Raw genomic sequence first — 23,261 nt, 5'->3', positions numbered from 1 at the left:
CTAGCCAGGGAATCTGTGCATCTCAGAGAAATCCAACCAAAGAACCACACCTGCCTGATGGGAGGAGGAGGTGAAGTGCTGTGTTCTAGTCTTGATTTCTCACGAGATGCCCTGCAGGTTTCTCACTAAACCTTCCAGCTTCCCCAGGCTTGCTTCTCTGTCTATGAGAGAACTGGACTTGGTAACCAAAGGCAGGCACAAATCTTCTGTCCAGCCCCTGGGCAGACATGGATAATGGATCCTGACACTTCTCAGTTGAACTCCTGAATGCTTTCACCTTGGCACTTTAGAAAGCTACTACCAGCTGGGGAAGACGTCCCACCTGAAGACTTGCTAGTTCTAATATTGGGTATCTAATAAGGCACTGCCCATAGAACACATGTGGCCACCAGTGGGCGCTCCATAATAAAGTTCACCCTAAGCTCTGTGACACTACGTTTGTCTTGCTCCTTCTCTAACCACGTGAATAACCTATCTCCATGGCCACAGCAGAGTCTGTCCTCCCGGTTCAAAACTGACTGCCTCCTCTTTAATTCTGTCTAGTACTTGATCACACAACTTATGTAAGATACCATTTGAAAAGAGAAATTTCGCTGGAAAACAAGCATTTAAAAATGTATGCAAAATAATCACCAAGAACAACTGGAAACCTCCCACCACCCCCTGCCCCCACCCCCTCACCCCCCACAAAAACACCTGGTTTTAGTTTCTTGTTTTGAAACTACGGAGTATGCCAAGATTATATTTGAAAGCCAAGGCTTATTAAAGCACTATTTTATTTTATTTTATTTTTACTTATTTTGTTAAGCCTTACCTGCGGACATTTCTTCCATTGATTTTTTCAGAGAGAATGGAAGGGAGGGGAAGGACAAAGAAAGGAAGGTGTCTTTGACTGGAATCAAACCAGAGACCTTCAGTCCACCGGCCGACATTCTAACCACTGTTCAAAACCGACTAGGGCTAAAGCACTATTTTAAAATGCACTAATAAATGAATACCTTTTTCTTGTTCTAAATATAGTGGAGGCCACTGTATTCACAGAGCTGGAAGGGGCCTTCGATATAACCTATGCAAATGGAAGGTGTTATATAAACTTGTCAAAAACCCAGTGACTGGCACGAGATCACACACCCCACTAGTGGCAGGACAGGGATTGAAACCCCCACATCCAGATTTACATCCCAGCGACTTTTCTAAATTTAATTTTTGCTGAAGTTTCCTTAGAAAGCAGGTTTGATGGCTGGCCAGGGACTATGAGCAATCCCCACCGCATCTCTTTCACAGTGTCCCCTAAAAATTATTCAGCACAAGGAATTTTGCTTCATTCCCTTTTGCTTTCAGCACAGTCAACAGAGGTGACCGCAAAATAGTTTTTCACTTCCTTTCTTGAAAGCAAAGTGTGTTAGGGACGACGTGGTGATTTACATTCCTGATGCGGTTCTGCTTGGAGGTGCAGTCCTGGGACAGGCTGCAATCTCCCAGGTGCAGAGGCAGGACTTCTGCCAGATGACACACAGAAGCCAGACTATTGTGACCCTAAGGTAGGAAATCATTTTCCTGGGTGCTGTAAAGATCAGTTCTGTGCTCTTACAGCCACAGGGCTATAGCTGAGGGTCTGGGAAAGGGTCTTCAAAACCTGTCCTAATGACTTTTCCCAGGAGGGTTGGTTTTGGATGAGCAGAGAAAAAAGGGAATGGCCAACGTTGGCTGATTTGGGAGCTGATCACAGTTGCAGCAAAGTGATTCCTTTTTCCTATGTGCGTTTCTCTGTAGAATCCAGATATCCAAAGCTGAGTAAGAAAAGGGCATCCAATGCCAAAGTCTTTATAAAATGGTCACAGATGTTTGGCTCAGTTGCTTCTCCCAGCTAAGGGAATTAAAACAAAAATTCATAATGGCACTTTATTAGGACACTCCATACAGGCATTTGAAAAAAAAAAAAAAAACTGTGAGTACAATTTCCTTCTATAAATATTTCATAGCATCCTAGATTCTGGGCACCTGGGCAGGAAATGTCATATATTTCTCCATCTGAGAAATTGTATTCCCTTTCTGGTGGAATGCTTTTAAGAACTCTAACAAGCACAATACTCTACTGCAACAAAGGCTTTCTGTCGAACAAAAGTGTCCCTTCCCAAACCTGAAAGGCATTATGGCTATTTCATAGTGTCCAAGAGAGGAGGTCTGAGATATGAATGGGTACATGGGTGTATCCCTTGATTAAAACAACAAAGATCATAAAGGTGGGCTTTTTGACCAATTCAAGGTGACTGGGCTGGTTTATACTTTCTTTTTTTCCAAAGGAGACCATCAGGATAACAAAGTAACATGCAAGTCTATTCTCCCCAAGACAAGTGTAGAGACTGAAGGTGCTTAATTTAGTCAATCATGAAAGGGCAGTGTTACCAGGGTTATGTGCATGCATGTAAAACAAAGTATGGAAATAAGGAAACTCACTGAGGAGTGAGGTGATTAATTTTGCATGTATTCCTTATAGAACAAACTAGATGGAGATACTAGAGCTGAAAGACGTCCATTTAAACACTAGTCTGCTTTTACCACTTATGTAATCCTGAAGGATCTTAGACTCTCCACCTCTCAGCTTTGTAAAAAGGGGGAGGGAGGGGTGTGGGGCGGGGGAAGACCTATCCACCTTGCCAGGAGGATACACAGTTAAGGAGATAATATGTGAATGTGCCTAAGGCTTCGCTGGCTGAAGTGGAAGTTTCTCCCTTTCCTAAGTTCCTTGAAGAAAGATCTCCTGGCTTCATGTGATTTCCCCCACATTCTAACATGTAATCGGTGTTCAATAAATAAATAAATAAATAAATAAATAAATAAATAAATAAATAAGTGGTAGTACTGGGGAAAGAAGTGAAGATGGGATAAGGAACTCAGATTGACTGTTAACAGGAATCCGATTCATCTAAAAGTTGCTTTAAGTTGTTTTATAAATCTCAGCAATTACTTGGATAAAGATTCAAGACCGTGAAGCTTCGCCATGCAGGCCAAGCCACATCACTTGGCCACTGTTGCAGCCGGAAGGTAATCCAGGAAAGGCAGGCTTACCACACTTTTCCTTGGCCCACAGCAAAGTGGCCGTGACTACAGAGAGAGGCTGCCATGAATTTTCTAACTGGGGAATCTAAACCCCTGAGGAGTTCGCAAAGCAGCAGGCATTAATGGCAGTTAGGTGTAGATAATTTCCTATCCTCAATGAATCTTTGGCATAAAGCTGCCATGTTTTATTTCAGTAATAAAATGTTTTGTTATTTTAATAGTAAACGCTTCAAATGATTTGTATTAAACCCTGCAGTAAATTGTGCCTTGGAGAGTTGAATTTTACTCACCTTGTCACTAAACTGCTTTTGGTTCATCAAAGGAAAGTACCAGATAGCAAATCAATAACCACACTGATCTGTTTATAGAAAAAAGCTCAATACGTTTTAAGTAAGCAGTACAAAGTAGTAGTTTGAGGATTTGTCATATGTTGGTTATCTCCTTTGACATGATTGATCCATTGCTTCTACTGATGTACTTTAGAGATTTATGGACAACGAAGAATAGGCAGCACTATCATTTAACTATATGAAATTAAATGTCTTTTGTTATAAAAATAGTCGTTTTGATGATCATTTCAATGCTACTCTGCAAAGGAACACATAATTAAATATTATAATCAAAGGTAATAATGGTATTTTTAACCTGAATGGAGAAATCTTCACCTTATTTTACTTCTAATTAACAGGTTATCTGTATGAAGTAAAATGATGAAGCAAATGATCAGACCAGTTATGGAGGGAGGTCCTTCCTATTGAAATATATAGGTAGTTAGAGCAAAAGTGGTTCTGTTGACTTCCATTCTTCACTCTGCTTCACGCCAAAACATCTGGCTAAAAAGTGAAAAACCACCCAAATGGCATTGTATAGGAAAACACCTAGATGATTGATTGCATTTTTTTACTTTAAAGTCAATGTTTTGATATTATAGAGACATGGCCTTTGTTCAATAGGTGTAATCTTTTACTGGTAAAAAACAAAAAACAAAAAAACACATGATTCTACAAAGCTTGTTTTGACAAAGACTAATTTATTAGTTCTAATTTTAAATCAATGAACAATTTTAAATACTGGACCCAATATTGTATGCCCTGAACCCCTCCTATCCTGAGTCCTAGGCTGGAAGGCAGGAAAAAGGAAGCCTTCACTAGAAAAAACTGCCAACTAGACTTTCAAAGTATGTAGACAGCACAAGGTCAAAAGAAGTAAGAAACTAGAGGCAACATTTTAAAAGAGCTTTAAATATTAATCTAAAGACTCTGTGCCAGACAGAGTCTTTTAAAATAAATGTTGTATGCCCAACATATTATACTAACGTGCAATGATGGCATAGATTGTGTGGAGTTGTAAACAGAAATAAGTTAGGACATGAGCAGTTAGGTAGGTGGCGAAGATCCACTCAGCTTCTGTCACATACATCTAACCTCAAGGTCTGTTTCTGAAAGTGAAAGGACACTGATGAGAGTACAAAGACAAAAGGTCATTAGTCATGTTCCCCAGAGGACAGTTCAGTTTGGCCAGCCTTTGGGGTGGGGGGGACAAATAAACGGGGAGGTGATGTAAGGTGGTGGGGGGTGGAGAAGGGGGCTGGCCTGCTTCCCAGAATGAGGCTTCTTGGATCTTCCAAATAGAGAGCTCTGGGGTAATTCTAGGGGCTAGTGGTACAAATTAGGGCAGACCTAGTGTTCCCTTTGATTCAGAATTCCAAGCCCTGTGGTAGGATGTCTCTATCATAGACTTAAACTGCCCGATTTTCCCATCACCCGGGTATGACTAGCACCTAGATTGAATCTCACGAAGGTCTTTTGGGTCTTCTTCAACCACAAAGATGAACAAAGGTGCCCTCAAGTCAAGTTCTGCCTCCTCATTGCTTTCATATGATTCCTTAATGGGTCAAATTCCTACGTGTATAAAGATGACTAGATGGTGTGACCTAGGTGTGTCATTTAAACTTCCTGTGGCTCAATTTTGTCATCTGTAGAATAATAAAACCATGTCATCCAGTGGTCATGCGGATTAAATAAGGTACCTGAGTACTAAAAAACCTGGCATAGTGTGCACTCAAACTTTTAACTGATTCTAATTCTGAATGCAAGCAAGCAATTCAGGCAATTTAATAGTGCTGTTAAAGCTACTCACTCCTTGTCCTGTGTTTGCTTATTCATTCGTTTATTCTTCTCTCTATGGCTAGTAACTAAGACCTGTCTGCCAAACCATCAGAGACACATGGGGCAAAAGGATGGGGAGAGAAGGTAAGGACTGTGAAGGCCATCCAAGCCGTAACTGGCCTCCTGGAATTTCTGATTGCTACCCTCTGCTGCTGGCCATGAAGACAGGCTGAAGAGGGCTGGTTCAAACACAGCAGAGTGGCCTGCTCTGAGAGGGGCTGAGCAGGGTGTGGGAAACGTGCTTTGAGAAGAGGAATCGGGAAAGGGCTTTGGCTCCCTCCTGTCAGTCTTAAGAAAACCTCAAGTAACATGATTTCTTTTTGTCTTGGGCTTGGAAACAAATGTTCCTTTGCCTATCTTCCCTGGGTTTAATTAGTCTTCTGTCTTTCTCAGAATTCAGCTGTTCATTTGCAAATGGAAGACATCAGAAAGGCTAGTGAGTGTGGGTGTGGGTGTTGGGGGGTGAGGGGGTGGAGGCTGAAGTGTTTGTTTTCAAAGCCACAGGGGTCCCCATTTGAAAAAGCACCCAGCTTATCTCATGTTTTTGTTTGTATGATTTTGAATTAAAAGGCTGGAGCAATTCATTTAGGAGATTAAGCTGTCTTTACAATGGGCCTAGTTGACCTATTTATTCACTAATATTGCTAGGGTTAAAAAAAAGTCTACTACACTCTTCTTCTTTATTCAAGTGCAACAATTTTAAAGGATTCCTTTGGTCTTTTATATTTATTGCCAATTAATTTTACATTAAAATTATGTTTATTTTCTTGTCACAAATAAAAGTCACAAACCATGTGTATAACAGTTTAGGGTTACCAGTTTTAGCAAATAAAAATAAAGGGTGTGCAGTTAAATAAGAACTTCAGAAAAGCAATGAATTAAATTTCAGTATAAGTATGTCCCAAATCACTGGCAAATCAGGTATTTTCCTAAAATTCTAATTTAACTAGATGCTGTAGCTGCACATTTTTTCTGCAACCCTACCAGGTTTTCATGGATGTTTATATGTTCCAAGGATGCCAGGTGAAAACTAGGAGAAATTCCATTTCATTATTATACTTAAACTTGCTCCCTGCAGAGCTGAAGTAGTTCATCAGTCAAAATAATCCCCAATTTAAAACAGATCAACTAATAGATACCTCAGGAAATCAAGTGAATTTTGACTACAGGATGAGATCTAGTTCTGACTACCAAAGCCCATTCCATTTATGGTAATTAATCCCATTTATGGCCATCTCATTAAGAAAAAAAAAAGTAAAACACAAAAGGGACAACTGGTCTCTTCAGTTAAATTAGAAGTTAATGTCATGAACTACTACGTTTAAAGGCCAATACCGTCTTTCATTTATGTTACAAAGCAAACATCCTGTGCAAAGAGGGCTGGAACACCCCAGTGCACATCCTAGGGTTGAAGAGGCCTTTGAACCAATAAATAAGTGATTTCTCCACAGGAGACTAAACATTTGTTTGTCACAGTAACAAAAAGCAGGCTGGATTTCATGTAGCACTATGATTTCCATGTATTTGTTGATACAGTTAAATGAGGAGAGGCAGTGTTAAATTGTTTTTCAATTAAAATTAAAATTTTGCCCTTGACTCAAATCTTAGCAAATATTTTCAAACATACTTATATCTATTTTGTAATTAAATGATTAAATTCTTCCTCTTTGCTCTTGGTCATTACAAATACGCAGAAAGGTCTATGTGTTGCCTTCCCTTACCCCAGAATTATATTGTAATATTTATAATTATTCACTCCAAAAGCCCCTGAGTTAATAAAATGTGATGCTGAACTAAAAAGCCTAATTGTACATAACTTATAGAGTCAATTTCATTACCTTAAAGTCATATCTAATATTTAGGGGGGAAAAAGCTCTTTTGTTTTATTGACCTCAAAAGACCTTAATTTTTATTTATTTATTTTTTTATAGGCACCTTCCCAGGAAATAAAAAAAAAAAAGAAGAAGAAGAAAAGGGCTCAAATTAAGCTTCAAATATTTGATCAAAAAATGCCTATTTGCCATGTAAACAAAATATTTAAAAAGTCTTGCAAGGACTTGATTTTGAAACAAACCTCATGTTGGAGGTAAGTCTTGCTAAGAAACGCCACTGAAAGCTGCCGCTTGACCTGGAATTCCTTTACAAGAAAAACTCACCATCACTACATGTGAGACCTGTATGAGAAACTGCCGGAATGTCAGCTTCATTCGCAGTGGCCCCATATGGCCTGATCACTCTCCCTGGCATGATAAATCACTGGCAGGACCCTTACCTTCCTACGTTTGATCTCTGCTCAGCAAGATGTGGTTTTGATGTGAAGAACTCCAGATCGCTTAGGTCAGAGACAAATAGCAGTGGCACTGACCTGCAAAGTGCTAAGTCTCTATTAGACTCCAGTGAAGAGCTGTAAGTTTCTGACAAGTTCCCTCTCCCCTGACTTTGCAGGACCCAGGCTCACTGAAAAGCTGCTGATGTGCTTTGGAAGAAAAGTGCCAATAAGCCTCTTCTTCCTACCACTATTGCCAAGTATTAAAATCAATTTTTCCTAAGATTTAAAGGAAGAATGCTCTTGGGAGTCACCGCTCCACTTTCTGGTCTTATAAGTCTTTTGCAAAAACAAATATTTTGATTTCCAGTGGATCTTCATGGCACTGCTCAATCCCTCACTTGTATAAGGAGAGTCAGTAACAGAGGTTTCTGTGCACTACTCTCCTTGGGATCCCTTGATGTGACATTATCAAATGTACAAGTTATTTAACAATAATAATAAAAATAAAGAGCTGAAGTAAACCTAAAACAAACACATTTGGGAGGCTTCTTGCAAAACAGTTGTTGTGTTCAGATGTAATTTGTCACTATAAAAAAAAAAAAAAACAACCCTGCAGAATCACTCCAAAAATTGTAAGATTAAGACTGGTGTGAATTTTAGTTGGCTGAAATAACGAAGAGTTCAAAGAAAGAAAAAAGTGTGCTATCATTTTAACAACTTCATTATTTCAACAACCATCCTCTTTCTACCACTCATAATTAGAGACACTCATAAATAAGCCTCTCATCAGTTCTCTGTGGAACTGAGTCAGCGGCTTGGCAACTTCATTAAAAGCAAAATGTTTGCTTTATTTTTTTTTTAGCTAAATGTCATTTCTGTACCCATATTTGTACGTAGGCGTCTGTACTAAATGTTGAACAATAATCTCTCTCCTTAATTCAGCTCATCAAGAGTTCCAAAAACCTCTGATTAGTGTACTGCTTTGCTAAGCCCTCTCTTTTTCTGTTGGAATTCCTGGTAATGACACCAGAATGTGGGCAAACCTCATTAGTCTCCCTGCTGTTTACAAGACAGGATTTATGCTCAATGTGCTGAACACAATCACACACATCACTAAATGGCTAGAACTACCACCCAGGCTCTAATCTGAGAAATTTTTCACTCAATGCAAATACCTATCAGCGTGGAGAAGCATGGAAGAGCAATTACAGCCAACACATGTAGTCTTTTAAGAGTACACCAATAAATATCCATTTGTGAAGGTTAATTTAATGCAACCCAGGGTGTTATCTGGAATAGTATATGTCACTGATTCAATCCATTAAGTAATTACTAAATTCTCAAGAGGGCTCACAGAAGTCAAATGTGGTTATTCCAGGTTCATTGCTTCTGGCCTCCCTGAGGACCACTTAGGCCAACAGCTGGAGGAGCTGACTGCAAAGGTTCCCAGCCGTATCTAACCATTTTTGTGAAAACAGGTAATGCGTCTAACAAGGAAGGAGAGTCATTAAGAGCCTGTCCTGAGAGAAATACTTAGAGAAGCAAAAGAGAAGCGCAAGTGCGTAAAAAATAGAATCAGAGATGAAAAAGATGAGAAGAAGCAGGAAGTAGAGGAGAAAGAGAAATGTTTTCTCTCCAGAAGGGAAGGCAGAGAAATCTAGAGACTAAGGTCTGGCTTTAGAAGACAAGTTGGCAGCAGTTTCCTTCGATAGGGTTTTTGAGCCATTGACTACAAAACATTAATTGTGCATCCCAACCACCACCACCCTCTGTCACTGAAACTCTATTCAAGTTTGGCTATTGCATGAATTTCTGGGGCCCCTCTCTATTTCTCTATTCTGCATCCCCCCCTAAGGTTACATGTAACAGACAGATCTAACAGTAAAGACTTAGTGAGAAAGGATTGCTCCTAAAAGACAACATGGGAGATACCCACCCATCTCTCTGACAAGTGTCTTCCCCACAAATGATGGTTTATGGCAGGAGAAGAATCGTTAAAAAGAATGTGAAATATATTCGCTTTCCACACATCCTCACTCCCAATGGAATCTAATAACCATAACAAAGAAAAGCGCGTTTTGAAAGAAAACACAAACAAGCAGGTGTTAGTAAGGGCCATGTGTGACTGACTGCCCAACCAGTGAGAACCTAAAAGCACAGTGCTTTCTCACAGCCTAAAGAATCACACCTGCCCAGGTGATTCATACCTACAGTGTGGATTATATCAATGGTTTTCTCTCTTTGGTTTGTATGCGCATTCTCATCTTTATGTCAGGTTGAAATTGTTGCTAATGGTAGCTATGATAATGTCAACTATAATTAAATTTAGAATTTATATTCAGAGAATTGAGTTTGGGATTATCCAGCAAAACACTCAGCAGAGCTTTAAGCTAAGAGTTCAAATTTTATTGCCTTAGTTGTGGTTCTTGTGCGTGTGCTTATTGTTCTGAGCAGGAAAAGAAAAGGATTATTTGCGTTCTGAAGTTGTCACCTACGAGCTAGTGAGCCTGGAAAAATTATTTAACTTTAATATGTCTGATTTTCTCACTTATAAAATGGAGATGTCAGCATAATATTTATATTTTAGGACTGCCACAATTATTAAATGTAGTCGCATGTGAAAAGCCCTTTGGAAATGTATTAATAATAAAAGCTGTAGAGTAGAATATAATGAGTATTCATTCAACAAACATTTCCTAAGCATTTATACTATGAGACACTGAGCGAGATGCTCAGAAATACCACGATGAATAGGAGTTTATAATCTAGTACAGTTTAGGAGTAGGGAGTTACACAGAAAAATATAATACAAGACAAAATCTGTACCATTTAGGAGTAGGACAAACAAGTAATATGGCATTCAGAGAATATAGGTTCAGCCTTCTTTAAAAAGTATGGAGCCAACCCTGTTAGTTATTACATAAGTACTGCATGCACAGAAGGACTAGATTCCCTTTTAAGGTTGGAAAATTTCATTCTTCTTCAATAGCTTCTTCAGAATTAGATGCACACATGAACAGATCAAATAACTTACAAAATACAAGCACCTAGGTGAATGAATGTACAACATCTGCTTTGATTCAAAACACAGTAAGTTAAAACATTAACAAAATACAAAGTAATGTTAATTTCAAGCCTGATGCTAAGGAATAATTTAAATTCTCTAAACTAGCAGGATAAAGCACAGTATTGAATCAGTTGCTCAAGGAAAAGGGTCTTTCCATTAGAAATTCTTTTTCACATTATATTCATTGTCATCTCTCTACTTTTTCTCCAGTCCCCAAAACAAATAGCACACAGTGAACAATTCATCTACTTACCAAGTAATAGCCCTTCAAAAATGTGTGGGGTGTGTGTGTGTGTGTGTGTGTATGAGTGATAGTGAGAGAGAGAGAAAAAAAACACAATAGTACCTACATTTGAGCACATATTCTGCTCTAGGTAATGTAAGAAAAGTAGGGAAATTAGTCTTGACATGAAAAGTTGTAATGATCATGTATCCCAGAGTTTTCTACAATGACACCTTAAGGTAGATTTATGGAATGCATTTCTGCTCGTAGTTTAGGAAAACCAACATATATTTGAATCGTCCACCAACGCAGGACTAGTTTCTGATATTTTCCCCTAGTGGAGAAGACTAAGCCCAGAAAAGAAACACACATTCTGGACTCCCTCATCTTATTCCAAAATTTCATAAAATACAATTTTGAAAATTTCTGACACATTAATATCGTTCGACTTTCGTATATGTTACATCATTTGTCTTTAAGATTTATCTGTGTTCTTGTACATAAACAAATACCAATTACAAGTGGATAAAGACACAAATGCAAAAGGTAAAAATTTTAATAAAAATAAACTTTGAGAAGACTATGTAGAAGAATATCTTTAAAAACTTGGAATAAGAATGAATTTCCTAAACAAGACATCACAAGCACTAAACATTTTTTTAAAGATAGAAAAATTCTCCATTTACATTTAAAACTATATGACAATTACACTAGAAAAGAAGAAGAAAGAAAAGGCACAGGGGGAAGGAAATGTTCACACAGTATATAACTGTTAAAGAATTATAGCCTGAACATATAAAAATTACCACAAGTCAGGAAAAGCACACACCTACACAAACAGAAATGAGCAAATTCTATACTGACCAATTCACAAAGGAAGAAAGTCAAATGGCCAATAAATATATGAAAAGATGCTCAACCTCACAAGAAATCAGTGAAATGCAGATTAAAACTGCAATGAGATAACTTTACACTCATCAGGTTGGCAAAATTTAGTAAGTATGAGAAGTCTAAGCACAGGTGAGGATGTAGAGTAATGGGAACTTTGATAGACTGCTGGTGGCAGTGGAAACTAGTATAACTGTGTTGGACAGAAACCTGGCCATCTGTAATTAAGCTGTAGATACATATACCCTATGAGTCAGCAATATCACTTCTAAGTGTATATCCTAGAAGGCCTTTCACACAGGTGTACAAGGAGATGTGTTCAGGAATGTTTAATGCAGCATATTGTAATAGTAAAATGCTAGGAGTATCTTAAATGTCAATAGTAGAAGAATTAAATGTTGTGATATATTCAAGGAATGGAATACTGTGCAACAATGACAGCGAATCAATTGCAGGTACATGCAACAACATGGGCGAATCTTGAATATATTAAGCAAACAAATCAAATTGCAGAAGGATGTATACACCATGCTACCATTTATATAAAAAGATTTAACATGCAAAACAGCCGCATGTATTGTTTGTGAATACATATACACACACCTATGGGAAAGATAAATGGCTCTGAGGAAGGAAGGGAGAGGTAGAGAAGAAAAGTGGAGTTCGCAGGGGAGTTTCAGTGTATTTCTTTTAAAAACAAATTGAAGCAAACATTGCAAAATGGTAAGAACTAACAAATCTGGGTATAGGTACAAGTTTGTTACATTATTGTCTATAGTCTTCTGTATGTTTGAAACATTTCATTTCCTGTCATGTCTAACAATACATTATGCTGCTGAGCAGCAAATATCTCTCTACCTTCTGAATCTTCAAGGTGCTTAAAGTGCACTTGTCTCAGGCATTTAGCATCTTCTATCATGCACCATAGTTACTGTGTACATGTCCTCACCCCGTCCCCAATGGGACTCCGCTCCAGCCTCCTTTAGGACAAAGTCCACATCTATGTATCTTCGTGCCAGATAGTGACTAACAGTGCTTTGTACACAAGAGCCCCTAATAAATGTCAAATGAATAAATTCAGGGAAGCAAAAGGGTAGCTCTGGCTGCAGTTAAAAATAAAAATGACCCCAAGATAATACAATTAGATATAACCTTCCTTGTGAAAATCAAGTTACACTGGTACACTGAGTATCAGATTCTAAAATATAAATGAGGTGGAATTCACTGGTTTCAGGCTTGCTAGAAAATTTAACCAGCCTCATACTGGTTCCTGATCTCCTCCCAAAAAAGGATTCGGTGAGGAAGTCCATTTTTCACACGTAGGGAAATAAGATTTTAAGTTATCCTCTGTAGATGCTTAGACACTTCATAATTTTTATCTTTCCAGGCAAGGTGTCATTTCCCCTCTTACTTCCCACCCTAACTCCCCATCACTACTCATACCTCAGCCCACAGATCTGGTGTGTGTTTTGATGCTGGGGATAGGGGGGAAGAAAATAGTTTATTTTTGGCTGTTAGTAGGTTTACTAAATCCAACATATTTTGCCAGATCCACTTATGGGGAGGTAGGTTCCATCCTACCTGTGGGAAGAGCCATACAACTTATACCATTTTTTGGACTTAGTTTAATCTTTAAGAAACCCCTAGAAATGACCTGGTGCAAAAACCCTTAAGAGTCACTGGATTTGAAATCAGAAGACTTAAGCTAGACAAATCAAAATTATGTATCAGAAAAATATACAAAAATATAATATTTTAATTATTTTGAAAAAATTGCCTTATATTTTATAATCAAGACTAGAGGCCCAGTGCATGGATTCATGCACGGTGAAAGGAAATTAATTAGAAGAAATATTTTAATATCGCTATTTGCCCTTTCTCTATAATAGAAGTGTCAACCAAATTCACGATCGACAATGACAGGTCAAAATGACAAGCATGCAATTGGTGCCTGCGAGAGCTTTATATGTATTGCACATGCGCAAGTCAACATAGCCTTTTATATATATAGAATAAACTTGTTTAATTAGACCTGCTTTCTGATTTAGCTAAACTTTTTCCAGTCCAGTGAAACACCTCAACTTCTCTTTCAGGTAATTGTCAGCAACACAGCAGTAAATATCAACATGAAGCAGATTATTATTATTGTAGATCGCACAGGGAGAACAAAGGGTAAAATATTTAACTGCAGCAGTGTTTGACTATATTCTTCACAGTGAGAAAACCTGAAGTCATTTTCAAGGTCCACCATTTCTTACTTCTTTTCAGTTGGGTCAAGTTTCTAAACTTTCTAAATATCTGTTTTCTGGCTAATGAAAATAGGATTCTACCAAGTCTCCTATCTACCTACTCCAAGACTTCTGTGAGGATCAAATGAGATGAGGCATGGGAAAACACTTCACAGATATTTGGTTACAGTGTAAAGTGTTTCCACCTGGCTATAAAGCAAGTCATGTTCCTGGGCTGCAGAAACTCCAAGGAGGCTAGTCTCTAGGGAGAGGAAGCTGGGTGTTGCTATGTGACATCATTACCTGGCACCCACAGCGACCATTTCTGGGCTGGGCTGGCCTGTGGGCCACAGTTTTGCACCATGGGGTCTTGGCAGTGTTGGCTACAATTTGGTGGGGTATTGCTTAGGGGTGGTGGCGGGGCCTGTGTCCCACTTGGGAGAAGCCGAGTGTTGGTTTGTCAGAGCCAGGTCCGTGGTGCTGTTTCTTTGTAAGCGGCCAGTGCGTGTCACAGCAGCTCCTGCATTGAGCATCTGCCTCCTGGTGGTCAGTGCACGTCACAGCAACCAATTGGACATTTTCTAGGACACTTAGCATTTTAGCCTTTTATACATATAGATTGGAGAGTGTTTTGGTACCACTGATGATATCCTAAATTCTTCTAAATACGAGACAAGTGTTTCCAAGTTCAACTGGACAATATGTCTTATCGCTCCAGAGATGTAGGAATAAAGAAACTGCTACTTTGTTCTCCAACGGTCAAACTGTAGTGAGGGAAGGCAACATAGCAGATAACTACTTCTGGTAGTAACAGAGCAGCACTGGAGGAAACGGAAAGCTTCCTTCTATAACAAAAATTAGAATGTTCACCCATGACAGTCTAATTTTCAATCACAATCTACGGAGGTCAATAAACCTCTGTGTTAGCCCCTGCAAAGTTTTGCTGAGAGGCCAATTATTATTTCAACTGAAATTTTCAAAGTCTGGAAGTGTTTCCAAATCATGTGACACAAAAGAGACTTGCTGTAAATAAACTCACTAAGAGTTAAGATTATGAAGAGAGACAACCGTGAACATAATTTGGGCCAAAAAACAAGCAATAGAGATATGCCAGAGATAAGAAATTCCCAATTTGAAGAATCTTATATATCTGAACAGTAAAATGGAATAGAGCTCAAAGATATGTCTGAAAAGGCAATTAAAAATTAATCAAAGTGACATTCTGGCTATCACTTTTATATGCATTAGACTCACTATTTGAAGAGAAATGAGTGGCTCTGAAATGATGGTCACAGCAAATAAAAAAAAAATTAAAGAAACGCTAGAAGGACTTTCAAAATAGTCACTGTATGGTGCTTTTCCAGGTGAAGTGCCCCCAAATTGGGCAGTCAGGACCAGTGCAAGTCTAGTCAGTTTTAAATTATATACCTTAATAGACCTTCCCATTTCTAAATAGTATCTTCCTTCAGAGAATGTCCCCACAGGCTGTCCTATTTCCTAGGTCTAAGCACCAACGACTTGGCAACATCTTGTCCAAACAACCTAAAACACCAGAAATGGCGCTCTGCAGGCTGACGTTTGGGCCCAGTCAGCTGGGCACACTGAGGCACAGCAATGCTGACTTTTGGCACACAAGCGTCAGACGCCCAATGTAACTATCAAAATACAGGCATGCACTGCTTAACGATGGAGATATGTTCTGAGAAATGCATTGTGAGGCAACTTTGATCTTGTGTGAATACAGTAGAATGAATTTACACAAACCGAGATGGTATAGGCTATTACTGTAATCCATGCCTATATTTTTAAAATTTCATTTTTTATTACAGTTGACCTGCAATATTATATTAGTTTCAGGTATGCAGCAGTGTGATTAGACATTTACATCCCTTATGAAATGATCACCCTGATAAGTCTAGTGCCCATCTGGCAGCATACAGCCTATATAATAAAAGGCTAATATGCAAATTGACCAAACACTATGATGTGCACTGACCACCAGGGGGCAGATGCTCAATGCAGGAGCTGCCCCCTGGTGGTCAGTGCACTCTCACAGGGGGAGCACCGCTCAGCCAGAAGCCCTGAGCTGGGCTCATGGCTGGCAAGCGTAGCGGTGGTGGTAGAAGCCTCTCCCGCTGCCTCCACAGCAATCAGACATCCCCCATGGGCTCCTGGACTACAAGAGGGTGCAGGCCAGGCTGAGGGACACCCCCCACCCCTGAGTGCACAAATTTCATGCACCAGGCCTCTAGTTTATTATAATATTATTGACTATATTCCCTATGCTGTACTTAACTTTTATACAGCTGGCAGGGCAGTAGGTTTGCTTACACCAACATCATCACAAACACATGAGTAGTTACAGTTTAAGCCCTGACTGTTGGCTTTCCTTTTGTTAATACAAGTGCCTGATTTAAGCTTTGATTGCTGAGGCATCCACCTTAAAGAGGCAATACTTCTAAGAAGGCTATCTGGAATGAACACAATCCCAGTCACAGGACTGGACAAAGAGTCAGTCCACCTCCTCCCATTTAGGCTCCTTTGTTTTAGAGATCTTGGTTGATTTGGATAACTATTTTAGGCTATTTGTTTTGTTTTTATCTTCCAATACTTTAAGTTCCCCCTCTTATGTTTTGAATTCACCAATAAAGAGTGAGGCAGTGTGAAAGCTAGCTCATGCCCTCTCTACTCAGGACCTTACTGTGCCGTGGGGCATGTGAGCCAGAGGAGCACCCCCAGCCACTTCTAGCTGACAGCAGGACTATGGATGGGCTGAGATGGCCCAAAACAGCAATGCCTTGGGCTACAACAGTATGATGGCTATGACATCACAGGGGATAGGAATTTTTCAAGTCCATTTTAATCTTACGGGATCGCTATAGTAAATGCAGTCTCTTGTTGGCCTAACCACCGTTATGTGGTGCATGACTGTACTGGCTGGGAAACTGATTTGGTTACTTTCTTGGTAAAGATAATACCTTGGTAGGGAAACCTCCAAGGGATCCCATTTGATGAAAATTCAGTGTAAACATACAAGCTATGCAGAATATTACTCTTATGACTTATTAAACTACTAAACATTAAATAAATAAGCAGAATACTAAGCATTGGCCTGTTTGTAAAACTTTATTGTCCATACAACTCTGATCTTTCTTAATGGACCTCCATTAATTTGGAACTACAAATGTAATGACCACTTTAAAAAAATGAAATGGGATTAGTCCTTGGTTGATTATCATTATATGCCATTTACTTTCTCACACCAACAACTAGAAATTGATACCCAGTGAAGAAACCCCCTAAGAAGAGACACCATCCATAACTGCTCACATAGCTAACTAAGTACATATCTGATCAAGATTTGAACAAAGGCCTATTTTAATTCAGAGCCTTTCTTTTCCTAAGTCAAGGCTTTATAAAATTTTTCTAAAGTGAGGGCCAAATGGTCTCTGTTGCAAATACTTGACTCAGCCATTGTAATCCAAACGCAGCCACAGACAATATGTAACTGAATGAGTGTGGCTGTGCTCCAATAAAACTTTATTTACAAAACTAGGTAGACAGTCTGTAGTTTGCTGACCCCTGCAAGTTGTCACTAAAATAACTAAAAAGGCAAAAATATTCATCAGTATTTGTATTCCACCACCCAACTCGAGAGAGGACTGTGCATGTTGGTATTTGGGATGCTTGTCTAATACAACAGAGAACTAATTATGCAAGCCTGGCTTCTCTTAAGCCTGAATACAAGGAAATGAGACCTCACAGAATAGGCTCCTCAGAGAATCTTCTACCCTGAAATGGAAACACTGATTCCTCATTTTATAGATAAAAAGGACTTGATGATTCTATATGGTAACATAGGCCCATACAGAAGGCATCGGGGCAGGCAGGAGCCCAGGTGAAGAAGCTAATTCAAGTCTCACAATGAAGTTGGTCAGCTCCCCTGTGTTAAATGGAGATGATACAAACGTCAAAAAGCTGTGCAATTGCAAAAGGTTTTTTTAATGCAAGTTCCCCACTAAATGTACAGTTCAATTAATAATTTATGATCAAGACAGACAATCTCAATTAGAGGCAATTAGACCCACACCATCTTATAAGAAATGATCCCTAGGATAGGCAACAATCTTGTCCCAGACATACAAACCATAGAAACACCAAAAATAGTAATTTAAAGTTAGGGAATCAGAAGTCACAAAAGGAAGCTCTTAAGAGGAGTAGGCCAATTCATACTCTCTCCGTGTTTGCAATAGAAGCAACACAAAATGAAGATTTGAAGTCTCTCTCTCTCTCTCTCTCTCTCTCTCTCTCTCTCTCTCTCAAAAAGAAAAAAGAATGTGACTATTAGGAAAAGCAAAAGGTATGGGGAGGAAAGCTCTATCAATTTTTAAAAGTCAAGGCCAAGGTTTTCCTTATCAATTTTTCCTACTTCTTCCTACTCTCTCTCTCCTTCATAAGATATATATGAAAGTGCTTGGTAAACCATTAGGCCCTATAAACAATGTAAGTAGCATTATATGTATTATTGTCATTATTGTTATTTTTACATTAATCAACTGAACTACCACCAGGTTGACAACTAATTTTTGGCACTCAATGCTTCCACAGCCCAGCTAGCATAATGGAAAGCACACTTGTTAGAAACATGGCCATTCATATTTGAAACTGAAATTGACTTCAGAAAACAGATGTTCAATAAAAGGTTGTTAACTGAATAAATAAAAGAATAAATAGTAGTTACTCCATGCACATCAGCTCTGATTATCAGTTGATAACCTTTTATTTTTCCTCTTCTAATTTAGTAGGTCAATATCCCATAAATGTCCCCCTTCCTCCTTCTGTTCTAGCTCCCCACAGTATCAGATGCTGGAGTAAACCCAACACTTTATATTACTGTTAGTTATGGGCATAAACTCTCACTGAAAAAGTAATCAACAGGGAAAGAGTGCAACCCGTGTGTGTGTGTGTGTGTGTGTGTGTGTGTGTGTGTGTGTGGTGTAGTGCAGTGTAGTGGGGAGGGGGAGGCTGGGACAGACGGACTAGTAAAGCCAGGAGAGATGATGCAGACAATGGAGAAGGTAGGGTGGTTTTCAAGTTTCCAAAGACCTGGGGATCTGGAAAAGATCTTTTCTGCAGTTCTGGGCAGTCAGTAAAGTACCAGGCTTGATTTTACAATGTGTGTGCACTTATGATATATTCAGCTATACAAAACTTCTAAAAACTAGACTGATAAAACAAACAATTCAGAAAAATTTTAATTCATAAAAGCATAGCTAAAAGCAATCAAACTCTTATGCTAGCTGTTCAGCATTCTTCTTAGCACGCAAGCAAGGAAGCATCCCTTCTCTCTGCCACAAAGGAGTCCACTCACTCCTTTGTGTTGGTGCTGTTATCACACTTCCTTGACGAATGAAGTCTTATTTGTTTGTTTAACATATTCTTTAATAAGAAATCACTTTTAAAGCTTGAGGTCTAGCTTGCTTTATTAGGAAAATAAAAATAGACATATTCCAAAGATAGTATTGCCATTGATCATTAGTCTAAAATGGGTAGTGGACCTGCAGGCTTATTTTCAAAACTACGTGTAATTGCCTGAAAGTCAATACGTACAAACCAGGAGGTTAGCCCTTTCAGCATCCTTGGAGACTGAACTTTAATTTTGGAGCACTTTCACTGGACCTTTAACAAACAAAGGCAGTAACTTTCCCCCCTAATTATCTCCCGAATTCCTTTTTTATTTTTTTTTTTAAAAAAGAGTAAAATAGTTTAGGAGAAAGAGAATGGTGAATAAATACAATAATACAAGATCCCAGTGCAAAGTTTCCTAGATGTATGCTACTTGAAATTCTCAGTAGCGACTTTATGTTGGTCCCAAAATCATTTTTTTTTTAAAATCCTACAGCAATAGCCTTCACTAAAGATGTATTTGTTTAACAAGACAAAAAAAGATTGAGGATCCACCTATGTTTGTCTTGTACCATTTTCTGACACAAACATTGTTGCTTCCTATGTGTTATGTAACAAGCCGTCTAGCATAAGAATTTTTAACTACTAATTACCTTTTTAGAAATTCCTAATGAATGTGGTATCACTATTCTAAAGGACTAACTGTCCATTCTACCTTATTCATTCTTTTGCTTAAAAATGCTAATATAATTTCCCTCACTTGTGACCATAAGAGAATTTTTTAAAAACTCCCCATTCATCTTATTTTTCCTTTTAAGTAAAACAGCCTTCGCCATTGCCCTCGGCTACCAAAGAGCAGCTTTCTGCCCCGCGTTAAAAAGGCTGCATGCCCACCACGCTTGTCTCGGGAAATTTTAAAGTCTCACCAAAGAGCTAAGGGGGAAGGCTGGGAATGTTCAGAGAGACCTGATTTTACAAGGTTTTGTGAAAAGAGCTCGCCTTTCGATTAGGGCTACTCAGTGTTTATGAGGGGTGTTTGTCAAGCCAAAAATAAGATGCCGCCTCCCCACAAATTAAAGAATCAAGTTACAATCCATTATTTCATTTCTGATTGTTTTTCTTTGTAATAAGTGGGAAAGCGGATACTGGATAAAAGTCTCCCCTGAGTGAAATGACTCCACATTAAAGACTTCAATTAGCTATAAATCAGTTGTCTTTCCTACTGAGGGAGAACAAGAGAAAAAAAGAGAGCGGGGGTAGTTAGAGGGAAAGAGAGCTGGAAGAGTTTCCAAATTAAATTCGGAGATACCTACTGCATACCTAAAACTCCTTTCAGGGCGGTGAGGAGAATCTGTTCAAAAGTGAGGCTAAATCTGAGGATCACGTCCTCTCTCAGAAGGAGATCTTGCATCTTAATAATTTTAAAGCGAGGCTGGAGAGGTTAGAGACGCTCCTAAAACAAAGCTTGGTGCTGCAGGCTTCCCCCCGCTTGTTCCTGGACCCAGAGATGTGCCAAACACTGGCACAATGGGGATGCAAATGATGCCTAAGTGGCTGTAACGATTAACGACCTCTCATTAAAACGGCTTTCAAAAATTTGTCACACCACCTAAAAAATAACTAACAGGTACATCAAATTCATCTAAATTGGCACTCAAAGCAGGAACCACCCTGATTTGTAACCTAAAACTCAACGCAAGGAAAATTTTAATATTCCGATGTTGGTTTTTTTGTATTTCTTTCAACCATTAAGTCAGAACCAAACAATTTACTTCTCGACAAAATTTAGTTTATCGTGCAATAAGCATGATGGAAAACAACTATAACCATATTGTGTGTTCTCAGTGTGTGTTTAAGTTAATCGGGAGTTTAGGGTAGAAATCAACGGAAAGAAATAGAAAAATCAAACAAGAGAACTGTAAAATGAACTCCAAGAAACATGACTTTAAATCCCATCTCTCCCTCCCGGTGCTATGACACTATACTTCCCCTATGTGTGTAATTAATAATTTTCTTCTATGTCGAGTTGTTTTTTTTAAAAGAAAGTAAATTCAATTTATACTAGGTAGCGAACACATATTCTTTTTTCATGTGGTGCAACAAAAAACATTCGTGCTTGGCAAACCCAAGATGTCAGAGTTCGTTATAAAGAGTAATTTTTTCCCCCCCAGTTCCAAAGCGAGCCTGTTAATTTCTACAAATGAAAAGACTTCCCAAGTTTTCCAGGGAAACTGCCACTGCCGACAGAATTCGAACGCGACGCTGACGCTGGGTCTACTGCGCTCAGCAGCCAGGTTCCCACGAAACCTGTGCGGGCAGCCAGCGCCCGCGCTCCCGCCGTCGTGACCCCGAGGACCTGCGGGGCGGGCGACCGAGCGGCCCTCGACGGCGGGGGACCCAGAAGCCACGGCCAGGCTGCGGGGCCAACCTGGCGGGACGCCCTTCTTCCCCATTGGAGGAGCCGACGCGGTGCGGGCGCCGTCCCCGAAGCGGTCGCGACCCCGAGTCGGATGAAAGGCAGCGGCGGATGCGGTTTGGGGAAAAGCCGCTGACGGCGAGCCCTCCGCGCCGCGTTTCCCGAGTGGCCAGTCCCCGAGGTGTCCCCGGACCCCGCGGGACTTCGGCAGCCCCCACCCCGAGCCCGGGCGCCCCTCTGTTGCGCGGGGGTTACAGGCTGGCCCCCGCCCCCTAGCAGCTCACGCAGGGCGAGGAAGGCGGCTCGAGAGGGTGTGCGTGGCCGGCCGGCCGCCGCCGCTTACCTTGGTGTACTTGATCTCCAGGTTGGGCGTGGGCGACGGCAGGAGGTGCAGGGACGCCATGAGCGCGGCGGGGTCGGCCTTCACCTCGCCGGGCATCTCGATCTTGCTGGAGGTCATGGTGTCGCCCCGCGGCGTGGCGGTGCGGGCTGCGGGCTGTGCGCGGGGCGGCGGGCGCTCGCCTGTTTATAGGCAGGTGTCAAGCGGGGGCGCTTCTTATTGGACGTGAGGGCCGGGGCGCGGGGGCTGGTCCATCCTACCTAGGTCTCGGGGCGCAGCGATTTACATACAGCCCGCCGCCTGGCGCTCGCGCCCACGGTCAAGGGCGTCCGCGCCCCCGCCCCCGCCGGGGCCGCAGGAGCCGGCCCCCGCCCACGCGCACGCCCACGCCCACGCCGCCCTCCTCGACGGCGGAGCGCGAACCTGCCCCGGGCTGCGCGGGCTCGGACAGCGGGGCGGCCTCGCTCTGGCCGGGTCGGCGTCGGCGGGAGGCGCACCTTGGCCGAGGGCGGGGGCGGGTTGTGGCCCCCGAAGCGGGTGGGAGCGGGGCGGGCGGGGTCGGCGGGCCCAGCCCAGGACGGAGCTGCAGGGATGCGGAGATCCCCTCCCACCCGCGTGCCCGGGGCCCCTCCAAACTCCGGCGCTCCTTTCCTCCCGGGGGTCAGGGAGCGGGCGCCCTCAGCTCTCCTTCCTGGGCAGGGGCGCGGGGACCTCCGCAGCGAGCCCCGCACACCTCGTTCTCGCAACCGAGCCCCAGGTTCTCCTGGGCCGCAGGGTCGGGGCGGGCAATGAGGAGTGGAGTCCCTCGTCCCACACTCAACGAGCGTGTCCCCGGGAACCTGGCGACTCCGCGGGCCCTGGGCTGGCTTCTCCCGCCCAGCTGCTGCCCTCTGCCGGCCGGGACTGCCCGGCTGTCCGGGCTGCGCCGGGGGAGGCGGGCCTTGGTCCTCACAAGCTCCTCAGAGTTGCAAGTTTCATTTGCCCCCTAATCTTTCTTCTGGGGTCCCTCCTTCCAGCTCTCATATTCCTCGCCCGAAAACACACAAACGTACCCTTGTTTTGCTTTTTTTGTTCTTCACCCGAACAGCTATCATCCCGCTGGACATGGGGCCCCTCCCTTAACTACCCCCTTGGGCTTGAGCTTCCATATTTATAACCCCCTATTTTAAGTGTTTCCGTAGTTCCAATAGGCCTTC

General features: G+C 41.2%; 1 protein-coding gene across 2 annotated transcripts in view; it reads right to left on the bottom strand.

Annotated features, from left to right (window-relative positions):
* Positions 1 to 22,185, bottom strand: part of ALDH1A2 (aldehyde dehydrogenase 1 family member A2) — a gene marked incomplete at its 5' end in the record, with an annotated part of 93,703 nt that extends 71,518 nt beyond the window's left edge. For both annotated transcript variants that reach the window (XM_081093581.1, XM_081093582.1), the window contains one exon: positions 22,069 to 22,185. In XM_081093581.1, the coding sequence (XP_080949707.1) occupies positions 22,069 to 22,185 (117 nt within the window). The remainder of the gene's footprint in view (positions 1 to 22,068) is intronic.
* Positions 22,186 to 23,261: the final 1,076 nt, after the last annotated feature.

The sequence above is a fragment of the Myotis nattereri genome, assembly GCF_964212035.1.
Source record: "Myotis nattereri genome assembly, chromosome: 1".
Lineage (NCBI taxonomy): Eukaryota > Metazoa > Chordata > Mammalia > Chiroptera > Vespertilionidae > Myotis > Myotis nattereri.
The sequence above is the reverse complement of the archived record's forward strand: the minus strand, read 5'-3'. Positions and strand labels throughout refer to the sequence as shown.